Source organism: Molothrus ater, chromosome 3 (genome assembly GCF_012460135.2).
Source record: "Molothrus ater isolate BHLD 08-10-18 breed brown headed cowbird chromosome 3, BPBGC_Mater_1.1, whole genome shotgun sequence".
NCBI classification, from domain to species: Eukaryota; Metazoa; Chordata; class Aves; order Passeriformes; family Icteridae; genus Molothrus; species Molothrus ater.
The window spans coordinates 37,783,047-37,809,510 of record NC_050480.2 but is presented as its reverse complement, the minus strand read 5'-3'; the positions used below and the strand labels follow the sequence as shown (position 1 = coordinate 37,809,510).

Genomic DNA, 26,464 nt, shown 5'->3' with positions numbered 1-26,464 from the left:
AAGCAAATTAAAGTTCTTTAAGAAAATTAACAGTGTTTCACAGCAGCTAAACTATTCTGGGAATATATACTCCCAAAGTTATTTAGTATTGCAAGCTCAGAAAACAAAGACATATTATGAAGTCTGAATCAACTACAGGGAGGTGAGGGGGTGTGTAGTGAAGACGAAAGGAACTTGTGAACACACACAGAAACTGTGAATCATAAGAAATTAAAGAAACATTCACTAAGCTTTGATAAAGCAATAAACTAGCTACAAGTAATAAAGTTGAGCTGTGAAATATTATTAAAATCTTACATGTTACACATTTTGTTTTTGATATGAAAATTGTACCATTTTTTACATGAACAGTATCTTACTTGCTTTTCTCCGCATCCACACTTCTGCACACTAAAACTTTAGATATCTGTGACATTCCACTCATAATGCTAAAATAATATTGCAAAGCTGATTTGAAATCAATATTTTAACCAACACAAAAGCTGACTATTGCTATATTCTCAATCTCTCAAGAAAAACAGCAGTCTCTAATGTTTCATTAATTTGGATTATGAGTAAAAGAAAAATCAAATAATAACATACTTTGGATAAAAAAGATTAAATAGAACTATACAGGATAAAAAGAAAAAAAAAAAAAGGGAGGAATCTATATTACCCTGAAGTTTGCAACTTTACTGAAGTATGCAACCTTTTCTTTCCAAACTGTATGTATTAACACTTAGAGTCTTTTTGTATAAGCTTCCAAACAACTGCCTGTTCCCACTGCCTCTCCTGGGCCCTAGAATTTGATCATATCTAAAAGCAGGACGCCTAGACAAGGCGGTACTTCTACTGAAATCTCAACAGTCTTAAGTTACTCAGAACAATTATATCTTGTAAACCGCATTCTTATTAACACATCCCAGGTTGTTTCTTTCCCTCCCTCAAAAATTCAGTTCTTATGTTTGTTTTAACATTCACTGTCCCCAAATACTCCTCTTATTACCTCAGCCTTGATCCTGTCCCCTAGCTTTATATTCACATGAAACTTTTATGACCCCTACAGCAGCATATTGCTCTACATTTGTGTAAGGAATTTCATGTTGTTGACTACAGGCACAGTAATTTCGAGACAGAATTAAAATGCAAAACTGACTTTAAAAGCATTTGGTAACGACCTAATTTCTTTCTAAGCCTACTTTCTATCCTACCAACCAAATTTTCTTCAGTGTGTTAGAGATACAAGATGAAGGAGCACGCTGCAGGACCCCACCTGAGGTGCAGTCTTAATCAGTCATCAGTAATCAATTATCATAGATTAAGCCAAGTATTGCTTTAACAAATGATCCCCTACCTTTTGTACCAATGTATCACTGTCAGTATTCAGTTTCTCAGACAACCATATTAAAAGTCCAAGTTCAGAATTCATAGAAAAACATAATTCAGACTCTTCTGTCGGAAAGACAGAGCAGTGACCAGCAAGATCACAACTCAGGAACACAGAGAAAGCCTTCCAGTTAGACAGTTTTGTCAGAGTCCAGTTGTATCTGCAGCTACAGCTTCTCTTACCTGTCAGGCCAGCTAGACTATCAAACAGAATTATCAGACCACGACATCTGACAAATTCAGAAGACCATTCTTAACATCTAACTCTATTTCTTGTGCTCTTTGTCTCATATTGTCACCCAAACACACTCATCACTGCATTGTGTTTCTCTATAAATAACACACCTGTGCTCAGGAATTCTGTTTGTTCTAACATTTGTACAGAGACAAAGCTAAGAATATTTCCCCTTGACTTCCTGGAGTGTTTCTCACTTTGCATTTGAGTATCGTAGTAGTGTGGGGGTGAACCTCACCCCCAGAGAATTCAGAAATCAATTTGACCAATTTAAGGCTGCGCTACTTGAAATGTATCTAACCTCACACATGTTGCAAAGTGAGATTATGTTAAAAATTAAGCAGAAGTGGCTTAAACTAAGATTAACTGCTTCTACATCAAGAACATAGAAAAAGCAATCAAATGAAGTTAGTCTCTCCTTCCACAATAACTAAAATATCTCTACACCCAATATATTTTTCTGTGAGAAATTTTCATTAGTGGTTTTTCACAATCTGTTTTTCTGTGTTTTATTTTCATGTGCTCAAATCTTCCTCAACTCAAAATCAGAACTAAGGAAACAACCTCCAGAAGACAGTGACACACAAACACAAGAGCATCCTAAAAGCCAAGAAGTACAAGTGTTGAGTGGAGCTCAGGTTCCACTGAGTTCCAACCAGTTACACCCTTGCTGCTCTCTCTCTGCCCGTTTCTCTGCATCATCACCCTCATATTCCCTTAGCTTGCTAACTTTACACGTTTGAAGTTTTCAGCATGTACAAAACACTACTGGATCTTGCTGGCCTGTAAGACAGTTGTTGTCTTTGTTTGAGATGATGTCCCAAACACACATCCTTAAAGAAAAGAGAAAAGAGACAGCATATCTTGGGAGATTGCACATGAGGATCTTTGTTACCCCAAGTGTTTAAGCAGATACAAAGGTACTGGGGAAAAAAAGATGCTCCAAATCCTAATGTTTCTACTTACTCTGGGATATTAATGATTATTCTGCAGCAACCCTCGCTCCCCAGAGTCAAAAAAATTTCCATGTGGTGACCTACCTAACAAGTTCACTGTATAAGAAACCCCCTGATAAAAACATCATCTATTGCCTACATATAGAACAACTATTTCCTAAGCAGACCAGGTACTTTTATAGTCCTCACCAGTCCCCACACCCAGAACAAAAGTAGTAAAGAAAAGTAAGAATGAACCATGCCAAAGCCTCAGAGCTGCTTAATAAGAGACTACAAAGATGTGTGTCTGGTTTTTACAGTATAGGAAATGCAGTGTTTAAGGATCTTTCCATGCATGTTAAAATCTGTGGAACTTGAGAAAGACAAGTAGTAGTAAATTTCATACTTCTATTGTGACTTTTGTATTTTGTGTTTTCCTTTGAAGTATGAATATAAGATGTGGCAAGAACTAATTTAACTTACGAAAAAAAATCTTTACTTCATTAAGGGAAATGAATTTGAAAAAATCCAATTTGATTGAAATATCCAAATCTAGCAAGAATGAACATAAACATATGCATTTGATCAAACAATTATTTAACTCAATTAAAAACTCATTTATTCTACAGTCTTATTAGCAAATGTTCCAGTGACTTCCTAAACATTGATTTTGCAGAGTCAGTTACTTATCACTGGAAAAAAGCCAAAAACAAGCTATTCTTCAAGTGTATTTCAACTTAAGGAAATTAAGACAAGTTTTCAAAAGCTTTTATGTTCTAGGTACAATTTGTGTATTTGAGTACTTTTCATACCCAGATTAAACATTATTTTAAGCGAAGTCTCAAGAAAAGCCCAGTTGTTCCTCTTTACAACAAAACCAAAAGATGCTCTACCCTTCATGCTGACTTTAAGCATACCTTAAGATAAAATAAACTGCTAAATTCAGAGAAATATTATAAACACACAAAAAAGAAGCCTTTCTTTACTAATGATCCATAACAAAAGCTTAGCAATGTATCTATGTTTCTGGTAATCCAGCATTTGGTTTCACTTTCTGATCTCCAGCTTAGAAAAAACACATACATTCTATTATTTCCCTTAAAAAAACCCACTGTCATTACTATAACTGAGTAATGGTAACCATAACTGTCCACTCTTGATGATGTCATTTAATTCTTAACCTCCTGCAGAAAGCAGCTTCAGTACAGTTATGTCATATATGGAAACAAGGTCTCCATTTTGAGACTACCTTTACATATAACTTCCTTTTTTTTTTTTTAAATCCTAACAGGACAGAAACTTCAGGCTTCTCAATTCGCTCATGAGCAGTCTTGCCTACCCTAAACCATATTTTTCCCAGTTTTATTTTACAGTCTAGTTAAATGTTAGACCTAAATGCCAGCTGAAAGTGGATTTTCATCAAGAGAGAAAACTACCTTATATTTAGGCTTCTCCGTGGTCAAATCAGTTTTCATATTGCATATACTGATACATTAAGCAAACTAAAGAATCCCAAAAATTTGGTTTAAAGTGTCCTGGTGGTTAGTTTGCTTTTTGAAGAAATGGAGAGCGGCATTTCCTGCTCATTTCACTGTCATATGATTTTCCACACCAAATAAAAAGCATCTGAAGACCACGATTCTGTGTGGTTCAGTGGTTAGAATATGTCATGGTTAAGAAGCAACTGAAAACGGGATGTTATAATGGAGAACATCTGTAATTTTATCTTAAGCAGCAATGCTGGCAGTCAGTTTAGCCACTTCAGAAGAAACTTTCTATGTCTTCAGATTGCAGTAGTCATACTCCAAGACCACTTAGGAGATAATTTAATCTGACAGAGTCACAGGCTAGAATGCCAACCATGGAAATGGAGTAATGAAGAGACACAAAGGAACTGCAAGACAATGAAGGCATTCAAAACAAAGCATGATGAATGTGTATGGCACTCACAATGGTGTCTGTTTAATGTGAGTACTCTTTGTGAGCAAGATTAACATTACTCCAAGGATTAATAAATTTCTTAAAGATACAATTAAATTCAAGTATGCATTTTCATGCATGTTTTTTTACAAAGAAAAGCAGCTAATGCATTTGATTGTAACATTTATATGCAAACAAACTGGAAATACTACAGCAGAAGACAACTAGCATTATGCTGACAAAACAAATACAAGAATGGACACTGAATCCAATTAAGCTGTTACTGACCCACTAAAATTAGCAAATTTAGGTTTCTTTTTTTTCATTGACATCTTTCTAAAGAAATATTGTTTCATGAAACTGGCAATGCAGTTATTTTTCTGCATTTCTTAGAAAATCTTGCATTGGGATCAGCCAAGTCTTAGATAATCATAAAAATATAAATCAGATACATAAGGCTGATTTGATTTTTTAAAGGCCTCTAACTTGAAACAACTATAAAACCACTTGAGGTATTAGAAAACAAAATACAGCATTAAACCGTAAGATTGTATACTTTCAGTTAGGCAGTTTAGTGTTTAATAAAGAAAACAAAGCTTGTAGAATAAGATTATAGATAGATACCTTTGAGAATGAATTTCTGAGAAAGTAATCTGTAATATTTTATAAGAAAAAAAAGAAATGAGAAATGGGTAATTTACCCTACCTTACACTGCATATGCTTTCTAGCAATAACATTTTCCAGTGTTTATTCCATTAGTATATTGTGACCATATAACCATTTCCACAATGACAACTTTATCAAAAAATTGGCTTTTGGTTGTTGCTTTTTGGGTTTTTTGGTTTTTGTTTTTTTTTGGGGGGGGGGGGGAGGGAGGGGGGATGTTTGGTTAGGCTACTTTTACAAGCACAGTTATAGTGATGTGTGTTTCTGTACATGTACAAACACTTATATATATTATTAGAGGAACTAGCATTTACACCTGTACAAATGCAATTTGCCAGTAAAAGAGCAGTTATGGATTAAATACCTAACCTTTCAGGTAACATTTACAGCCCCCACCTCCTACTTTCAGTCAAAATTCTTTAAATTCTTGAAACTGTTGCCACTATCTCCCCCCATTCAGAAGAAGATGATATCACTACATTTTTTTGGTAGGTTGGGATTAACAGAACAGAAAGTTTCTTTTTCCATGATGGCAAAACCTCAGATATATTTCATGCCTTTTTAAGTATTTTCAGTGATTCAACACCACATTTATCTCAACAGAAAACAGCTACACAGCTTTTGTTAAAGCAGTAAGAACTACTATCAAATAAAAACAAGTGCATCCCACACTCAGTGACCACATTATACATTAACCAAAACCAAAGAAGGCTAAGGTCACATAAACAGCCACTTGTATACATTTCAGAAATCAAGAGGAAAAAGTGCAATGTTTCAAGAATAATGCTGAAACTGTGAAATCTTTCATTAACTGCATTCACATGTAGTTTGAAGATTAAATGTCCGGCAGCCAAATTCAGGAAGTTTGTAACATAGTTAAGAATAACAGATTATCTAATGACATTTTAAAGGAATAAGAGGCTGACATTGCAGATGGTATTATCATAGTCAACACAGTGAACACAGACAATAGTAACCACATTTAGAAGTAAATTTTTACATACAAACTAACTTTAGGTAGCTGTTAAGACTGCTAGTGACAACATGCGAAGTTGTTTCCTCAAGTCTCTACCAAACCCACCTACTACTGGTAATAGAAGCGTTGCTGCAGAAAACAACTCATCAGAAACATTCTCTCCTAAATATGGCATGTTTTCTAAGCAAAATAACCAAGTAAAGGTCAAAGTACACATATAGTAAATATCAGCATGACACATGTAATCTGCTTATGCCAAATATATCCATTTACATTTGCTGTATCTGACATATACCATTCTAATACTATAATCAAAGCTAAATGAGAACTGTTGAAGCATTTAAGTGATGAAGCTAAGTAGTAAATTAGAAATGCTGTGCTGTAAGTAACTTATACATACAAATTACCATTAAATAATCTCTCATCACCTAAACACAAAAATAAAACCATTAAGGTACTGGAAAACAAAATACAGAGTATCAATTGACAGAAAATTAGGATCTGTCATATTTTCAATTAGGTACTTTTGTGCTAGATAAACAAAATCAAAACTTCCAGCACATCTGCTAAACTACCTCTGACTTGACTTCAAGTGTGAGCAATTTAATCCCCAACATTAAATAAAAGGGTCACTACAGCTAAAATATTTAATGCAGTTCTAATTCCCTAAAATTTGAGTGGTCACAAAGAGTAGAACAACATCTTAGAAAGGAGATAATACATTTTTTTTTTTCTTTTCCTGATTGTATTTAAATGGCTAAGAATAATCTTCAGTACATATTTAACGCACTCAGACTGGTTCCATATTTATTTAGTACACTGCATACATTTTTAACAAAGATTATAGGGTTGGGGGCATTTTGGGCTTTTTTTTTTTTCTTTTTTTGTTCTAGTTCAGTTACCATAATCACTTTTCAACATCAAAGCCAGATAGTAACTTGTCTTGTTATGGCAAAGAACTGATAATTATTGTGGGAGCGAGAACAGCTTGGTCTAGTTCAAAAACATCTGTAAAATGTATTAATGCAAAAACAAAGGATGTGAACATAATTGTAATACATTTCTAAAACATAGTATTTGTGCAGCAGGAGAACAAAGTTAACATTCAGTGTTTTGAAGTCTGATATACTATACAAAAAGTATCAGCATCTGGAGGAAAATGAAAACAACACATAAGTGCAAATGTTTTGCCTATTAGTCATTGCAGAGGTTCCAACGAAAAATACAGCTAGTAACAGAGGAAATGAGTTCTCTGCATACAAATACCTGTATCTATTACTCTCTCCCAGAACTACATTTAAGGATTACATAACACAGTTATAGTGTAGAAGTAATTTTGGTAATATGTTAAATTCCTTTAAATTACGTTATATTTAACTGGGTTTTTAAGCACAGCTTCTTAAAACAATTAGAACAGTACAGATTCTATGAGATGTCCAGAAGGGAGAAAGATCTCCAGAAACTTTATCAAACTTATTAGTAGGCACTATGTGGAGCAGGAAAGAACAACTTCAATCTCTCTTCCAAGTACTGGGGTATTTCTGTTTCATGGCATACATGAGTCAGTCTGCCCCAATGCTGTTTAACCTCTAACTCACCTCATCTAGAAAGCTGTGCCATCAGCAAAATTCAACCACTGAATTGTTCACATTGTGTTCAGAACGGAGTAAAATCTCTTGAATGAACACATGCATGCTGCAAGCCAGCTCACAAAACTGAGCTCGGCATTTCGCATTTGTAGGGCAGTCATAAACAGACCTTGCCCACACATGATCTTTAGTAAGAAATGCTGATAGAAATTTATTTATGTTTTCCAGTAAAACTTTATTAAGAAGTCAGCAAACAATCAGTGATGTACAATAGCACCTTGTTCTCACTATAGGATTAAGAATTGCTGCCTTCCCTTCTTGGACATCAGCAATACATGTTTAATGGTTTAAAGAACAGATTACCATAAAAATTTTGGTCTACTTAAAAATTACTCCTCTATTATTTCTTACTGGTGATATTCTCTAGGTAACATTAAAAACAAGTGGTACAATAAATTAGAACTTTTAGGATTTATAATATGACAGATCAGAATTTGTTTCCATTTAAGATTTTGCCACTTCAAGTAGTTCTGTTACGTATTAGAATCACAAGTATTGCATTTCCAAAGGGTGATCCTGAGCCCTATTCAACTATTAGGTTCTCTTTGTCCGTACCCGTAATTCTGGCACTGTAACATTATTTAATAAATAAAATACTACTTCCAGTTGTGTTCTGGAATGTGCCAGAAACAAACAGCACACCATATAATTTCAGATAAAAAACTGAGGTTATATTAAATGGGAGATTAATTTGAATAGAAATATTGCTTGCTATAATAAAAACTAAATTGTTTTTATGAAGCACCACCATACAATTAAAGCCCCAGCACCACAGCAATATAACCATCTTAAAATAAAATATCAGCTTACTGCATTTTACAAAATCATGGAACAGTTAGGTTTGGAAAGGAACTTGAAGATCATGTAATTCCAAACCCCTGCCAGGGACAGGAACACCTTCCCCCAGACCAGGTTGCTCAGAGCTCCATCCAACATGGCCTTGAACACTTCCAGGGATGGAGCATCCACAGCTTCTCTGGGCAACCTGTTCCACTGTCTCACCACCCCAAGGGTAGGGAATTTATTCCTACCATCAGATTTAATGCTAGCCTGTTTCAGTTTAAATTCATTCCCCCTCGTCCCATCCTAAAAGACCTTCTTCCAGCTCTCTTTGTAGGGTCCCTTCAGGTCCTGTAAGGGTGCCACAATTTACCTACTGTAATTCTGCAATGTTAGCTTTGTTGGTAGAGCTGGCAGAGTTGCCCATTACAGATTATTACAGATTATTTGCATTTGTTCCTGACTGAGCAGAATATCAGCCACTGATACAGCGATCATTCAAAAAGCTCAGAATCTTTCTGATCACTGCAGCTGTAACCTAGACAAACCAGATTATCCATGTAATGTCAATAAAATATCATTTTTTACCCCGCAGACCACATCCTAATGCTTAAATGCTCCTTCCAAAAAAAAAAAAAACCAAGAAAAAACCAAACCAAAACAAACAAACAAAAAAAAAAACAACAAAAAAAACAGCATTAAAAAATATAGCTGGGATTTGGAATGAATTACTAAATCCTTTAAATCCACATCATTCACCTCTAATAACCTCTGCTGAAGGCTTTGAGAGCATGTTTAACTGACGAACAGCTTTACAAACCTCATGTAAATACATTAGACCAGATCTATAAAAAAAATGAAATAAATAAAATAAAAATCAGGCTAGCTTTCCAGGTCATTTTAATAATGGAATACAAATTTCGTGATTAAAGAACAAAGAAATCTCAAAGCACAGATTAAAAGATAATCACAAACCAAGAGTAATACACTGAGGGATACAACTTTTTCCTCCAAATTCTAAACTTGCAGTTTAAAGGGAGACCTGAATAAATTAAAATTAAATACTTGGTGTTGTTTTTGTTAGGTATTGAAAATTTTTAATGAAATATAATGATAGCTAGAAATTTATCTAAATAAACTTCATTTTTGCCACAGAAATTTTAATTAATGTGACAGAACCACCTGAGTAGCTACACCTAGTTGATTGAATGTATTACAACTAATCAGAGAAGCCAAGATACAGTTTTCTTTTGTCTTCTGTTTGAAATAGGTATCTGTCAGAACTCATCATCAAAATACAGTCATAAGAATTCAGGATGTAGCAATTCCTGTATATAGAAAACTCAGTATCTTCAAAATGTTATCTAGGATGCCAACTTAGTTTTCATCCATTGAAACAACACTGAACCAGTAAAACAGTCCTCCTGGAAAATGTATTTTCAGCTCCTCTAGGCAGAAGATTCCACTTTAGCTTTAAGCACAATATATACAGGTGTTATCACAGGTGCAAAAAGAAAAAAATAATTTCTGTTTTGACACAATCATAGTACCTCTAATCTCAAAGGCACTCTTTTACAAGATTAACTGCTAAAGAGCTAACATAATTTCTTCAACAATTCTTTGACCCATTCTTCAACAATTCTTTGACCTTAAAATCAGTCTAACAGCATTAAAAAAAGGGTATCCTAATCTTCTATACTTGGCAAATTACCACATCTAATCAATTTTTTTTCAATTTCATTTTCTAAAAACTAACCTAAGAGGTAAACATTTATGCCAAGAAATTTACCATTTAGTTCAAAATTAAGTGAATACTAAGAAGCTTTACTGTCCAAGGATTGAGTAACCAATCTTCTTTCACTTTCATTTTCCTGCAGAACAACTACACCTTCGCCACATAGTTTTGGCATTAAGATAATGGAACCTTCAGAAGGAAGGTAGAAAGCAATCCAAATCTAAAGGAAGAGATATGGTTTTTTGTGAAAATGAGTAAGACCTTACATTACATCATCAAAGAATCGAGAAATTTCAAAACACTGAAGATGTTGCACTCCATAAGTTCCTTTCAAGAGAAGCAGTGGAAGTCAAATAACAGGCTAGAAAGGCAGAGACTATTTAAGAATAACTCCTAAATTACTGACCTCTAACAAAGTTAGAAAAGCTGTTTGCTTCTGTTTTTTACTGTGCAGAATGAAACAATCACTTGGAAAAAAGCTAATACTATCAATAAACTGCATTGGATATATAGAAGAAATAAAGGCAAGTTTATTAGATTAGCTAAATTCTACTAATATTTATTCTGATATTTCTTGTATAATGTAACACATAGGTAATATTGGCATTGGCCTAAATAAGTGACAGAATTTAAAATGAAGATCCACAAAGAGCTGCTGTGCTAATTAAAAAAGGCAATCAGCACTTCAGAAATGGCATAACGTACTAAGATTTTCAAATTACTATACAGCTTCACAGCCATAAATCTCTCTATACAGAGGTACATAAAAAAAGTCAATCTGCCTAAACACAATACATCAAACTCCCCTTAGCAAAGCAGCTCAAATCTCTCTAATCTCTTTAATTCAAGGCCTGAAAACTTTATCTGGTGCATCATCCTGCTACGTACAATCCACCTGAACGGAAGAGAAGAAAAACCTACACAAACACATAAATTGACACATGACCATCTCAAAATGATTGAAAATCACACTGCTAGTACTGTAACAAGGAGAAGTTGCTCCTGTAAGAGGAAGAAAACCAGCTCTTAAGAGAAATGAGACCCAAGGATCACGGCTGCCATCTTGCAAAAGCTGACCCTAAGCTGCTCGCTCACACCTCGCTTCCACAAACACTCCAACAAGCTTTAGGGAAGGGGACAGACCAATTCCCTCTAAGAGCAGGGGATCTGGAATTTCCCGATCTCTTCCCATCCTGTCAGAGTATGCCACAGCACAAGGACCACGAAAAGCAAAAAGGGAAGCCCTTCAGCTGTATTACAGTTTTGTATCTTTAGCCCACAGCCTCTTTCAGGGCCCTGTTGAGGCCAGTGTCAGAGCCACCCACACCGACACTCCCTGTGAGCACAGAAAAGGACAGAAAGGCTTCCTCACTGACACTTCACTTGCTGAGGAGCCACAGATGAGGTTTTGCTCTTCACTTCTCTCTGAGTCAGCTGTAAGACAGTGGTAACAATCAGGTCTGGGTTCAAGAAGTAAACAGGTTCTTGAGAAGAAACTGTAAAAGTCACAGACATGGAGAAGCAGCAGAGAGTATCAAGCAGGACTAAGCTTTCGACTAAGGTGCTGTACTTATTTCAAGCTTACAGTCAAACAGCCTTCACTGAAAGAACCAGATGGAGTAGTAAGTTACATGTCAAATATTAAGCTTTTAAGCAATTAGACACAGATTTTTCCAAAAATTAACTTTTATTTTGAAAGTGTCTCTAACATAAAATCATATTTAAATCACCATGGCACTTTCCTATCCCTCTAATAAAGATGGGGATTAAGATATATAAAGTTTATACCATTTGAGGACATTCATACTTTCATCTATTAGAAAGACAAGCCTTTTTTCTTCTAAATTAAGCATTAAAATCCGAGATACTTAATTGAGTATAAAACTCTTTCCAAAAGTTCCATTAAGGAGCAAGAAAACATCAAAAGTAAGTTACTGTAAAAATCACCTCACAAGCTGCTTGGATCAAAAGTAAATAAGTAAATTTTCAAAGTAATTTTATTACGACAACAAACAAAGCATTCATGCCTTTTTTACACTGAACAAGCCAAGTTTTAGACTAGTTTTATAAAACTACTCATACCAAGTGAAAAACTTAATGTTACTAATAAAAGCACTCTTTCAAGATTTGTCCTTCCAAACTCTTTAACCTTCTCTGTCACTAGGGCTGACTGATAAGCCACCAGCTGTTTTTTTTCTTCTCGGTGCTACAATGCATTCTCTTCCTTTTTAAGGCTAGGATACCCAAGCAACAAACAGCACGACTTTAGCCAGCTGCTAGAATGTCACAAACCTATATATTTAGCTCCCATCTCATTTACTGCCATCCCTCAGTGTCAACCATTTAATGTCCCTTTTGCTCCAGACTCCTGACATTCCTCACTGAGCTGACAACACTGCGGGCTGGATCAGCAGACACAAGATACAAGAACACACAACAACAAAGCGCAGACCTTATCAGTTACCAGAGACAGAAGCCATGCCTTGTCAAACACACTCAAGCAAAAGGGGTTTTGCTTCCCCCTCACCGCTTCTGGACTAATTTCTAGTGTTTATAAATTGTGTAGTTGTTTGCATAAATATTACCTTTAGATCTTTAGTGAAATTGCAATTTGCTCTTTTAGTATGTTTTTGCTTTGCCTCTGCTTTGTCAATACTTTTTGTACATTATATTATAAACTAAAGTCACATTTCCTTTCCATTTAATACTGGTTTTAACATTAAACCTTTTCCTCATGCCACAAGTTTAAAGAGAATTTTAATTGGGTAGTTTCAATTCCACTTCAAATAACTAAAATAATATCCCTCAAAATGATTTTTTTATGCTACATGTTCTGTTCATGTAAAAACACTAATCTAATTACTGTCATATTTTGGAAATAATTGGATTTTAAATTGCTTAGAATTATCAACATAAGTGAGAAAGCTGTAAAGATAGACAAATTAACAATTTCATGGTTTTAAAATGGGAATCTCTGTTATCATTAGATTCCCATTTGCAATTATTTAAAGGCCCACAGAACAGTTTGGTAGTTCCCTCTTTTAAGTGGTCATAAAACCCTTTAAACAGTAATTGAAAGATTGTTAACAGAAACTCTCTCAGGAAATCAGATCCTGTGAACAATCTAACAGTAGGCATGCTTACGCGAGATAGTGAATAATCTGTTTCATCCTATTCACTAAGATGAGGTTTTCAGAACAGTGACAAGACATCAGTTTCAATAACACCAGGAGATGAGTAAAAATTGTTCAATTCCATGCTCTACTTGGGAATCGTGACACATTTATCTAGAGAATTAACAAGTTGTGCTGTGTGTAAATCGGTCTCCAAGCCTAACCATAGGATCCAGCAGTGCCCTCTAAGCCTCAGTTTACATCATTAAACTCATATTCCAGTAACAAAGGATCCTCAGGATATACAGTCCAACAACTAATTTCCATAATAATACCTTTTAATTAGATGTGACTACATATGACATTACCCAAGGCACTTAAAGCTGGCAATTTAGCTGTAGACTACTTCAATTTCTCAGTAATTAGAACTGAGAAAGACACATTTAAGTTGGAGCACCATTGCAGATAGTGATACTATAGTTAAAAATGCTAAGAAGAAATTGAAATCTTCTGTCTAAGAAGAAATGGAATTCTTGTACATAAGGGACATTATTCTCTTTTTCAATTTACCAGATAAATGCAGCTGCTTTTCCTCCTCTCAAAAGGAAAAACTGACTTTGCAGAAACAGGCTTTGAAGTTTTACTCAGGTTTACGCAAAGAAGAGGTGCTCAGTAACCATTTTATCTTATTAGTGACTGGAACTTTAGACAAAGTTCTTCATCCCTTTAAGGCAATATATTTTACACTGAATTATTCAGTCTTTTATAATTCTATGCTGCAAAAATGTATTTATTTGCCACCTTGGAAGATGGGAAGAGAGGAAACAGAAATTGCACACTTCCAAATCAGAAGACCTCAATGCAGTACTATATAAATAGCAATTACTATTTTCATCTCCATAATAGCACTCTTTCATAAGCAAAGTTAAAAATAAAGCAGTAAAACATCTCACCAAGCAACTAAATCCCATGATAAAGATGCATAGTATTGTTTTGTGGTTAAAGATAGGCCTTACCAATTAGAGCTGTGATGAAAGTTTCCATATTCAAGCAACATACTTTGGGAAAAAATGCAGTTTATCAAGCTTCTGGAGTGAGTGAGAAGTAAGGTGTTTAACATTCCTAAACATAAACATGCTTTTCATTCATACGACTGATTTTAATTGCTTAATTTAGCTGACTAAATTGCAATTTATAATCAGAGCCAATATTAAGTAATTTTTGCTTTGCTCCTTGAACTTTTACACACATTTGAGAAATGGTAACAACTGCAGTCTCATTCATAGACTAGGAGCTCTATAGTGAAACAAGCTGAATTTTCCCCTTCATACGGGAAAGTGAATCAGAATTCTTACCTCATTTAAGACAAATCAAATTCTGAAACACCTATTTCTATCATTAAATATATTGAAAATACTTCCAGTATTTCACAAGCAGAACTATAAACCTCACTTTCTAAATAAACATCACGCTTAGTCATAGCTTCATATACAGTTTATACTACTTCACATTCATTACGGGTTTATTTACCAAACTAGGTCTAGAATTTCATTCCATGAAAATAGTGAAACACATCAGAGAAAGTAATTTTAAATTGTGTCATCAAAACAAAAGAAATCCCCCTTCCAAAATTTAGAACAAAACCCAGTAGGATTATCTAACTGGTAGCATTTCTCATTCTACTACAGACCTTAAACGATATACTTCAATCAGGTGTAAAAAAAAGATTAGAAACTGTCAATGCCTAGTTGCTGTTGTACAAGTATTTCTTCTAAAAAAAAAAAGAAAAAGATAGGCTTCTCAGTGTTAACCATATCTGAAGTGAAAAATTAAACTAGTAATTCCATTCACCTACTGGAAATGTTACAAAAAGTCTTCTCTATATATTTACAGCTGCCATAATCAGTAAACTTGCAAATTTCACACCTAAATCTGCAGAACAGGTCAGAAACACCAAAGACAGCTCAGTATTTCCTTTAGTGCTTAAAGGTCTAATCTGCCTTGTTTGCTCTAAATGACTTCTGCTAAAAGCTCTTAGCAAACCTTAAGTCTGTGTTCTAACTGTAAGAATACAATACATAAAAAGACAAATGAGTGGAAACTGAAAAGCACCTGAAACATCTTAAAAAACTCCCAACTTGTTGGAAGCATTTAAGGGTACAAGCCCCACAACATGAGCACTACAGAGTTCTGTGCTTCAGCCAACATCAAGCACTGAGAGCAGCAGTATTACAGCCCAGTAATACAGTGATAGCAGCACCTTTGGATATCAAGTCATATTGAATCTATTATCCTAAATATCTACAATTACAACACTACTAAAAGAGCAGCTTATCAACAATTGCTACATTCAGGCTTTAGTCCTAACTAACTTCTGCCTTTTACTCTGGGATTTTTAAGTAAGGAGATGGGTACTACCACTTCTTACAGTTCTGTGATGACCAATATCACTGCAACAGAAGAGGAACTACCCCATATTTATCACAGGAGGAACAGCAGAAGAAAGAGTTATATCATAAGGCTTTGAGATGTGCTTCATGTCAGCCTGTCTGCCTATAGTGACTTAGGATTTAGAGATTTGTATGTTCCAGCCCAATCTATATTACAAAGCCAGAGTTTCACATTTGTCTCTTGCTTTTAGCTTGCCCTTCAGCTGATTCACAGAAAGAAGTGTAGTCCTTCACAAAGACTCAAAGGCCATTGTTTACAATTTTTCCAGTCTTAAGGGCAACATTTGCACTTGTGGAAGAAAAAAAGATGTGCAAAATATTATTATGACTAGAATAATTTGAAAAAAATCAAAAGACGTTGAAGCCCAAGATGTACTATTTGAGTACTTGTGTTGAATGACATCAGTTTTGCTTTACTTTTAATTCAAGTAACATTGATTTTTTAAAAAAAGGTAATCAAACTCTCAAGTAAGTTCAAATTATAAAATTCAAGCAATTAGGTTAAGTATTATGACCCAGACATTTAGAATGTTGATTTGAATAATATATTCATTACCATCAGTACTTAATAACATTAGCAGTATAACAACAGGTCATTTCCAGATGGAACAGCAATACAGAGATACCTATTTAATGCACCATTCACATTTTTAGACCACCTGTGCTTCACAGGAAAAAAAATAATCTGTTAAACTGCTGCATATTTAAGACAACTTCAAACCACAATTTAATTGATAATCTTCCCAAAACAAGCAGTATCACTGACCACAGGGCAGAGCCCTCAGTGTCCTCTGACACCACAGATCACAATGTTAGCAATTGAAGGAACTCGAATTTTTGGGTCAGTATGCTCTGAGTGTTTATACACCACACAGCTCAGAGATATTGATCAAGCTTACATCAGTACTCTAAAGAGACAGAAAGGTTCTGAAAATGCAGTAATCAACCCAAGCAACTAAAGTGTTGGGTGGATGAATGTACACGATTAGGACAGGTGCATAAGCTTTCCTGAAGAGAAAAAGTGCTATACTATATAAAAAGAGAGAACTGAGTGCAAATAAGGTGTAAAAAGTAACTGGCTCTTCATCAAGCAAAATTATTTCTCTTAGATTACCAAGTGTATTGGAAAGAAAAAGAATTCACTCAGTTTCAAAGTAGTGCAGCAAATTTCAAAAGGAATCAGTGCCTTCACAGAATTCACTATTAGAAACTGCTCTTAAAGAGAAAATAAACATATAAAAGCTTAGAACTGAATTAGTATTATGCCAAGTGACTGAAATTAAAGAACAGTGTTCAACTAGTGTTCTTACTAGCATTAAAAAATAGCAGAGACTAATTTCATAGATTGAGTAAATCCATACTACAGCTACAGAAGCTCTGAATCTCCTATGCAGAGACACCTCTTGACATAGCATTAGTGTTTTATTTTAAATCCAACATTCCAAACCAAGGCATTCTCAAGCAATGAAACAAAACATGAAAAAGGGAAGTAAATAAAAGGAAAGTTTATTCCCAAAGCTGGATTTGTGTACTATCTCCCCTTCAAGAAAACTCATATATAAGACAACCAAGTGATCAACATTAATGAGACATGTATAAGGAACAAAACAACTCTATTCTTTTGAAATAGGGAACAAATTCAGATCAGAAATAAATGCTATAGATGCAGCATTACACTGAAAACTTTTCCTTGACAAGTGATGTACACTTGTAAACGCATTAGTAACTTCAGAAATAGCATAATATCAAAACAGCACACCTGTTCAAAAAAAACTCAACCATGTTGCTCAAAAGGCAACTTATTCTTTTTTCCTTCAAATTAATATGCACCTTCAAGGTTTGTGGGCAGATTTAATCTAGTAACAAACAACAGACCTTTTACCACTGGGGGCATGTAAATTGATTTTTACCTAAGCATATGATTTATGAGAGATACAAAAAAAAGCTGGTATTCTGACTGGAACTCAAGACTATTTTAAATAGTATAGATATGTGCCATCTTATCCCAGCAAAAACACAGAGCAAACACAAGTAGCTAAGACTTGCATTTCACTGACCTATCCATATGAAGTTACCAAACTCATGCTGTCCTCTGACTGGAAAGCATCAAATTACTTTTGCAAGGGCAACTCCATAAAATTCTGACTATACTAACAGTAATACCTAAACTACAGAGCTGCTAAAAAGGAAGAAATATTTAATATATGTGTCAAAAGCTGACTGACCACTGCAGGGGGAGGGGGTGAAGACAGCATGGTATTATAATTGCCAGGTTAAGTTTCTGGGGGAAGTATTACAGCTTAGTGCTATAATTCTCCTTTTGTCAGCTAATCAGAGGGGGAAAAAAATAATCCTCAATAAAGGGTTTTTCTCTCTGTATTTCCTCCTTCCTTAAAACACTGTGCCTCTCAAATCCCCTATCTTTCAGGAGTCTGTTTCCACTCTCTAAAGCAGAAGGAAGCTCCTAACTTTGAGTAACAAAGTACAACTATTAAGGATTCTGATTACTAAACAGTAATTTGTAAATTCACCTATGTGTTTTAAACACAAGCACTACCTTGCTCTGTTAAGTATTGTTTCAGCACTTACTCTATGTATTTCCATGTTTACTGCAGTCTCCAATCCAAGTTAAAGCACACAGGACATTAATTCACAAAAAACTACCAACAAGTTCAGCAGGTGTACCCAAGAGTACCTGACCTCACAAGAGCAAGCAAAAATATCATGCTGAAGCACATCCTCATCTCTGTATAACATCCTTCTTTCCCAAAATAAACACTTCAAAGAACAGACTGAAAAAAAAACACAAAAAATATAAAACAAAACAAAATCAGTATGTCACAAATACCTGCCTCACAGCTGACCTTCTATTACTTGTATTTGCACGCAGCTCTCCTAGACTTAAGTCTTGCAAGAGCTAAGAGATTGCCCACTGAAAGCCTGACTGCACAGAAAATGGGATGAGCTAAAATGAAAGGCACTGCAGGAGCAAAACCAATCATGATGGATGTTGACTGCGAGATCTATTTCAGGAAGTTCCACTGGACACTTCCTTTGCAACCTCAAATTTTGCAATTCCCACAGTTAAACAATTTCAATATAATTAATTTATTAGAATCATTTTAGTCATTTCATCCACAGAAAAGTAACATGTATCTTCAAACTATCTAGACTGATTTTCTAGACTACCATTCTCCTTTTGTACTTGGCTTCCCCATATACACACAGTCCTCTTCATCCATTTAGAAGAGAGGCACCCAAACATCTAGCAGCGGCTGTTAATGTCAGATTAGGGGATTCCTACCCTTACAAGCTGGACCTGTATACTGATTTAAAAAGAAAAAATTCCACTGCATGCTTCAGGGAATGTCATACACATGCTGTACATGGCATGTGTATCAAAATGCATATAAAACTAGAAGTTTAATATGATACTAATTTAAAGACATTACTAATACAAGCATCAACATAAAAACATGGTGTCCTAACAAATATGTTCAGCTTTCCTAGCACTACCAAGTACAATTCATTTCTTCTCCCAGATTTCTAAATTTACTTTGAAATATATTAAGGGGAACATCACCAAAGCAAATACTACTTACTAAGCTCTTATTTTACCTGTCTTACTTCCACTCCACCTTCCATTTCTTTTTATTTACACACACAGAAAGACCACAGGATTTGCAAACAGCAAAAATATTAAGAATAAAATGGGAAGAAGAACATTAACAGATAAATGACAAGGCAATCACCTGACTTAATTCCACTAAATTCTTCAAGAGTTTAAGAGGGAAAAAATAATGGAGATATGGAGCAAGTTAATTGGTAATGCTGAGCTGCTGCTCAGCCTGTGAGATTACTGTAAGGGACTAAAGGACAGGATTTTTAATTCCAATGTATTTTAGACTGTGTTTCCATCCTTTTGCCTCCATGTACAAACATGCTCTGGAGATTTGACCAGCTTATCTATGAATTAAATTATGACAACATATGTCATCCTGCATCAAAAAACCCCAGAACTAAAATACCCACCCGAAAAACAACAAACCCCAAATCCCCCAAACCAGCTATTGAGTGTTTAGCATGGTTCAAAAAAATTAAAAGAAAACCCATCAAAAGGTGATTCAGATGGTGAGTAATGGAAGGATATCTAATAAAACATTAGATAGAGGGGGTAAAAAAAAAATCTTCATACTGATATTAAGGCATGACTCCATTTTAACAGCATCTAAACAAAGGGGCCCTTTCTCAATTCATATCCTTACCATGCACAACCAGAGCGCATAAGGCCTCTCATTAATACATAAAGTTCAAAATCAAAATGAAATTCTTTGTTCCCATTACTTCCATTAAAATGCTTTTCCAATGACCCTACTAAGACTGAAAATTAGCAATCAAACTACTTTAGTATCTTCATATACATTTGTACTTTCATCAGTAGCTGACCATTTTCCAAATCTTCCTTCGGCCCCGCCATTATTCTGCATCCCAAGTTTATGTACAGTGATCAGTTATATTCTCTCTTTCCTTCAAATTGCAAGGGTAAACAAGGCCTAGTCTTTTAGCTTCCTTCCCTGTTTACCACTAGGGAGTGAAAAGCTTAAGTAAAATAATCAGAACAATAAATAAATAAGATGTTATCATTTTCCTAATTCATATTAGGCATGCTATTAAACTCTGATATTACAAATTGAAAAAGGATTTAAACACTTTGTCAGTAAGTTCCCCATAGTAAAATGAGTCCCTGTGTTGATGGTTGTGTTGTACTAATTAAACAGCTTTAACTAAAATGGTCAGGAAGAATGCACAAGCTGTTTATCACTGCTGCCCTTTGAGCTGCAGTATACTCAAAGGACACGCTACTTTAGATGCGATAATTACTGAGTTCTTATATTTTTACTGAAGAGGCACAGAAGAGTTCCAACAGAGAATTTCACATTAATCAGAAAGAACAGGGTACTTATTAATAATAAAGCCATGATTATAATAGAAAAAAAAAACATTTATTCAGTTCAACATTTGTAGGTACTAATTCCAAGAACTGTTTAAATTGATATCAGGCAGAAAGTTTGGTCTCATCTCTCTAGGGAAATTTGAGAAAATTAATCATTTATCTGAAGCATAAGAAATGCTAAAGACTTTTAACTATTCACCCACAAACAATAGCTTATCCTCCATTGTTCTGCTTCTTAAGAGCTCAACAATTTCTCTGACATCTTTTCTTCTTACTTTTTAAAATTCTGATGGAAGTTATTTCTCCATGAATTGGAAATGTCTTCAAACTGTAACACCAAAGACTTACATGAGAATACAAATATTACTCTTTAGAGAACTCACTTTTAACTTAAGGGCAAAATATGGACAATTAATGGAATTTCCTTTCTTGGGTGCCTTCTGCAAAAGTACTCTCTAAAGTTTCAGGAGCATATATACATGGTTCAGAAAAGCTAAGAATCTCAGTTTTAATACTAAAATTTCTATAAAGTTTAAACACCTTTCAAGGGTGCTAAAAGAAAACAATACAAATAGACCCAATTGCATAACAGTAACTTCCTATGAAAAAAAATGTGCCACAAAGGAGACCATCCCAGCAGTTACACAATTTATCAGACTGTGACTACACAATGGAAAAAATCTCCTTATTAATACAACACACAAAGAAAATTAATTCTTGCCTAGCAAGATTTTTGTGTATCTTCCACTTACTAGTACAGAAGCAGAAATTCAGACTCTGCACAGTCAGCATTTAAAAACTACAGGCTGTTTCAGTCAATTAATTTTTTGGCAAGTTGAACCTTGCATTAACTACGGCCTTCAAATAAATATTAGATTAAAAATACTCAATATGCACTAGTACAAAAAAAAATTAGGAGCCTTCAGGGGATTTTATAGATTTTCTTTAGCTTTTAAGTTTATAGATTCTTTATTTTGTGTGGATAACCAAAGCACAGTAAAACAGTAATATCAAAGTGATGCAGGCTAAGAAAATTTACTGTTTCATCTTTTATGTATGTTTATATATACACATATATAAAGCATGTTTGTTAAAACTTATGGTTTAACTAGACCATTATTTTTATGCATCACAAGTAACTTAGGATTCTGTGCACAAAATGGCACTATAGTACTACGCAGCATTCACTACAGTTAACCAACCAATATCCTCAAAATTCTAAGTCAAAAATATTTACCATAACAAAAGCTTATTAGAGCATCCTAACATTTTGCTGATTTTTTATCAGAAAACCAGTTTCTGGTCACTTTTCTTTGAGCAACTTTAGGTTTATCCACCTTTATATCTTTGTAATGCATACAAGACAATCAGTTAAAAGAAAATTACGGCAATAGAAAGAATCAACTAGATTTATCTGAGAAACTCACTCTCATAGTCTATACAGGATGTCTTTCCTATATCTGGTAACAGCTAAATTAACTGCTGAATATGAGTAAGAAGTTTCATATACTGTTGTGAAAATTCTCACAGGTAACAACTTCTCTCTTTACACGCAAATTTACCTTCACTGGTGAAATTAATACTTATCTGTGAATTTTCCAACTTACTAAAAAAAAAAAAAAAAAGTGTAATCACTGTACTCCAGACCTTCTAAATGCTGTGCTAGCCTGAATTCAATGCAGGTTACTTAATATCTAACTTGCAGAAAGATTTTAGAAATGGCCTACATACTGAATTACAGCTTTTTATTTGTAGGTAGTGGTATATTCTAGTTGATTAACCAATTATTAAGGTTGGGCAGATCCTATTCCAAATAGCAATGAACAAATACAGGAGCACACAGAGAACACGGGGCTTGGCTCCTCAGTGAAGCCTGAACTGCCAGGTCCCACCACAGCAGCAGAAGCTTCACATCACCTCACAAGATCCAACACTTCACATCACACTTCACATCATCTCACAAGAGCCAACAGCCTTTTTATTCCGGGTCACATGCACACAAATCACAAGCTTCTCCAACTTCCGAATGCCTAAGGGTTTATTAAAATAAATTAGGGACCACTTCAAGGCCGTTCTTCTAAAAGCAAACAAAGAGCTAGCAGTAGCTAGTGAAATCATTCTTTGTCAGAAACTAGAGACAAACTCTTTCCTGCTCATTTACACTGTATTTGACAATTAACTGGCAGTGAAGACCTAAGCTACTAAACCCTGATTTCTAGAACAGCTTAATAGTTAAGGGAAATCCAACACGTTTTCTTTCAATCCTTGTACAGCAGACATCAAGCTCTGTAGAAACTATAACAAAAAACTTTGGCAACTCTTCACAAAGAATACACTGTCAAGTTATAAAACCAGTATTTCAATAACTAAGAAATGTTTTAAAAAGCCACTAAGCAATATAATTCTAAGATATCTGGAGGTATTAAGTCCAGAGCTACTTAAACGGCTCTGTGGAACAACTGCATAGGACAATTGCTCTCAAAAATCTGTAACACTGAGAAGTTTCGAAAGAATTACTGGTTTTGGTGTGGGGACATGTATGCACATACACAGATGTATACAGACACACATATGTTTAATTTGGAAGAAAAATGCAATACAAGAGGAAAGAGATGTCCTTAGGCCAATGCAAATCCTTTTCCCAAAGACTTTTCCCAATGCAGGTATTTTAAGCCAAAACAAAACAACATGAAAACTTGAAAAGGATGAAAAGATATTTGTCTAAGTATTGAGTTCTGAATAAGGACTTGCACTTAATTTTATTAATGGAACGTGGCACAGTGAGATTTATTTAGAGGCCTGTATGTTCTAAACAGCAACTGAAATAATAAAATCCATTTGGAGAGCTTAATCTAATTAAGCATACAAAGAAAAGCCACAGAAATACACAAGTGTTACCTCCATTTTTGCGGTTCTGTACTTTCTTCCACTTTATATCACTTTAATGTGCAAATTCCTTACTTGGACCCTGCACTCCTCTACTGCAACAGAACCTGTAAATTCTATCTGGAAAGAATAACGTGGTTTCTTATTTTGTCATTGATCAATGAAAACAGTTGGAGGTAGTTGGGGTAGATTGGTATATTTTGAAAGGACTGTTCTTCCCAAGTAGTTTTTAGAAACACTTCGGATTAGATAAATTCAAAACATTCTCCTTCAGAAGGTAAGTGCACAGTGGAACAGAACACCCCATGGAGTGCACAATATTGACAGGCAAGCAAAGAGTTTTGCTAAAGCAGGGTGGGGAAAGAGGAGAGGACAGGACAACCAACCCTGAGATAAAGACACCTCTATAAGCAACAGGACTGGTTACACAGGTATGGGACAAATAGTAATTGAGACTAAGTACAGTCTCCAAAAGGTCTTTAAAGGGCTCCAAAGCATTCTGCAGCTGACTTAGAGACACACCAAGAAAAAAGCACCATCCCAAGAACTACTTTCCTTCTAAAATTCACTTCACAAGTGTCTCAGGATGGCAAACACTGAATGAACAAGATAATTAGGATCTTACATCTAAGGTTTAACAATCCATACTAGTTTGGTATTTAACACAACCTTCTTCCACTCACACTCACTGCAAATCAAGCAAAGTGGAACATACACTGATTCCCTAGTATCCAAAGCAACTCAGCGTGATCCAAGGGTAGCAACACATGAAATTTACATTTAAAGACGACCACAAGGATCAAAAAATTATTTAGGGACTAAAAAGATATACTTACATCTGGATATTCTTTTACAGGCACATATAGTTTCTCTTGTAACTGTACAATAGGTCCCACAGCATCTGGTAATTCTGCACTTCTCTTCTCCGTACTACCATTTAATGTGTCGTTATACATGTCTTTCCGTACTCTGCTAATTTCTGTGGGGGGAAAAACGTATATTAGGCATTAAATACAGTAACAAATTATAATCCAACATGAAAAATCTTCTCTTTTTATTATTTCCCAAATCTCAACGCCATTTTCTTCCTCTTTCATGAACATCATAGTAGCTGAAAAATCTGCTCTGGTTTTGTCTTTTTTCTTCTGCTTTTTTACTTTGTTTGGGGGTTTTACATCTGGTTTTGGGTTTTTTTGGTTTTTTTGGTTTTTTTAAATTGCAGCACCCATCTTTATATGTCTTTCAAGTACGTAAATTTGCTGCCTACTCATCCTGCTTATGGAATTCAGCTATTGATGTAAAAATTACATGCACCTCCTCAGAACACTTACAAGATTGCTCACATCATTTATAAGGTGTATAAAAACAGTTCTTTTATGGTTTTTTTAATAATAAAGCAGCTAGAAAGCACAAAAAAAATAGAAATCTAGAAATCTGTGCCAAACATAAAAAAAAGAAAAATGCATCTATGCAGTATTTTGCTAGTTATGGGATTAACTATAGCTTGGAAATTAAATGGAACATCTTTTAGCTATGGGAAATAGGACAACTTAATGGCGCAGCTCATGTACACATGGTGTGACAACAAACTGGTAGATATTGTTCTACTGCCTACCCTCAAAGAGACAACAAAAATAACAAAGTCAAGTGTGTTATCAGAGAACTGGGCAAGCTCTCTGTGCACCCAGAAGCCCTACTACTTAATTTCAAAGTAATGAAAAACTCCTCAAGAGCACGAGGGAATGCTGAGGGTGAACTTTTAAGTACTGTTTCTACCATTTGCACCTGTGTTACTCACACCTTGAAGTATTTACTTGGAAGAAGCAGTTTAGTAGTTACAAACAAGGTAGTCAAAATGGGTAATTTAATTAAAATCTACATTAGTGTCACTAAGCTATAAGAGTCTGAAAATGAGCACAAAACTTCCTTTTGTTTAACCAAAAAAGACATTTAAAAGAAGTTACATTTTACTTCTATATCTGTTGAACGTGGTATTTAAATTGCTGCTATAAGAATCAGAAGTTTCACATTTGATAACTTATGGAGTCCCAAATAGTGTAAAAATCTTCTCAATGAGTTTATTTCAGTATCACCGAATAACTACTTAAAATTAATGTACTGACCAAGTTTCAAACCAAAAACTAACATTTCAACAGGTTTGTTCCCAAAGCATAAGACTGACAATAGCATGGGCTGTAAACAAAGCAATCAGTAAATCCAGTCCTTTACGTAGAAGTGCAACAACTGCTTTTAAAACATCCAGAATAAAACATGACACTGAAAACAGAAACCTTATGTTTTCATCTAAATACAGGAAGCCACAGAAAGAAGAAGTCACTTGAAACTCTAGCAGCAGACAAGAGATTAATATAACCTCTGTTTCATAATCAGTTTCTTCTCTGGCAAATGATTAATAGCTGAGATTTCACCACCTGAAAAGCTGTGGGGTGGTGGAGAGCATGAGAAAGGAGACATCTCTCAAATGCATATTCAAGAACAAGTTGTTTCTCTGCTGGAAACTGACACAGTCATGTGTACTGTATCATGATTTGGTAGTTAACACCTGTTTACAATGGGGAACAGAAATTTTGTCACCATATAATCATAATGGAAGGGAGAAAAATCTCCTTCTACACAGACAGTTTTGGCAATGAGCACAAATTCCTCAGAACTACAAGCAGTATTTATACTGGCTTCAGTATATAAAGAAATTCTTTAGCAGAGCTCTTTGAACAAATACTACTATACTTTGTTCCCTTTTCATTCTCTTCAGATTTTCCATTAATTTACACTACACTG

The 26,464-nt window shown here is 34.8% G+C and overlaps 1 protein-coding gene across 7 annotated transcripts in view; it reads right to left on the bottom strand.

Annotated features, from left to right (window-relative positions):
• The window catches only part of QKI (QKI, KH domain containing RNA binding), a 150,052-nt gene that overhangs the window by 88,817 nt on the left and 34,771 nt on the right, over window positions 1-26,464 (bottom strand). For all 7 annotated transcript variants that reach the window (XM_036379930.1, XM_036379931.1, XM_036379932.1 and 4 more), the window contains exon 2: window positions 24,502-24,644. In XM_036379930.1, coding sequence (XP_036235823.1) covers window positions 24,502-24,644 — 143 coding nt within the window. The remainder of the gene's footprint in view (window positions 1-24,501; window positions 24,645-26,464) is intronic.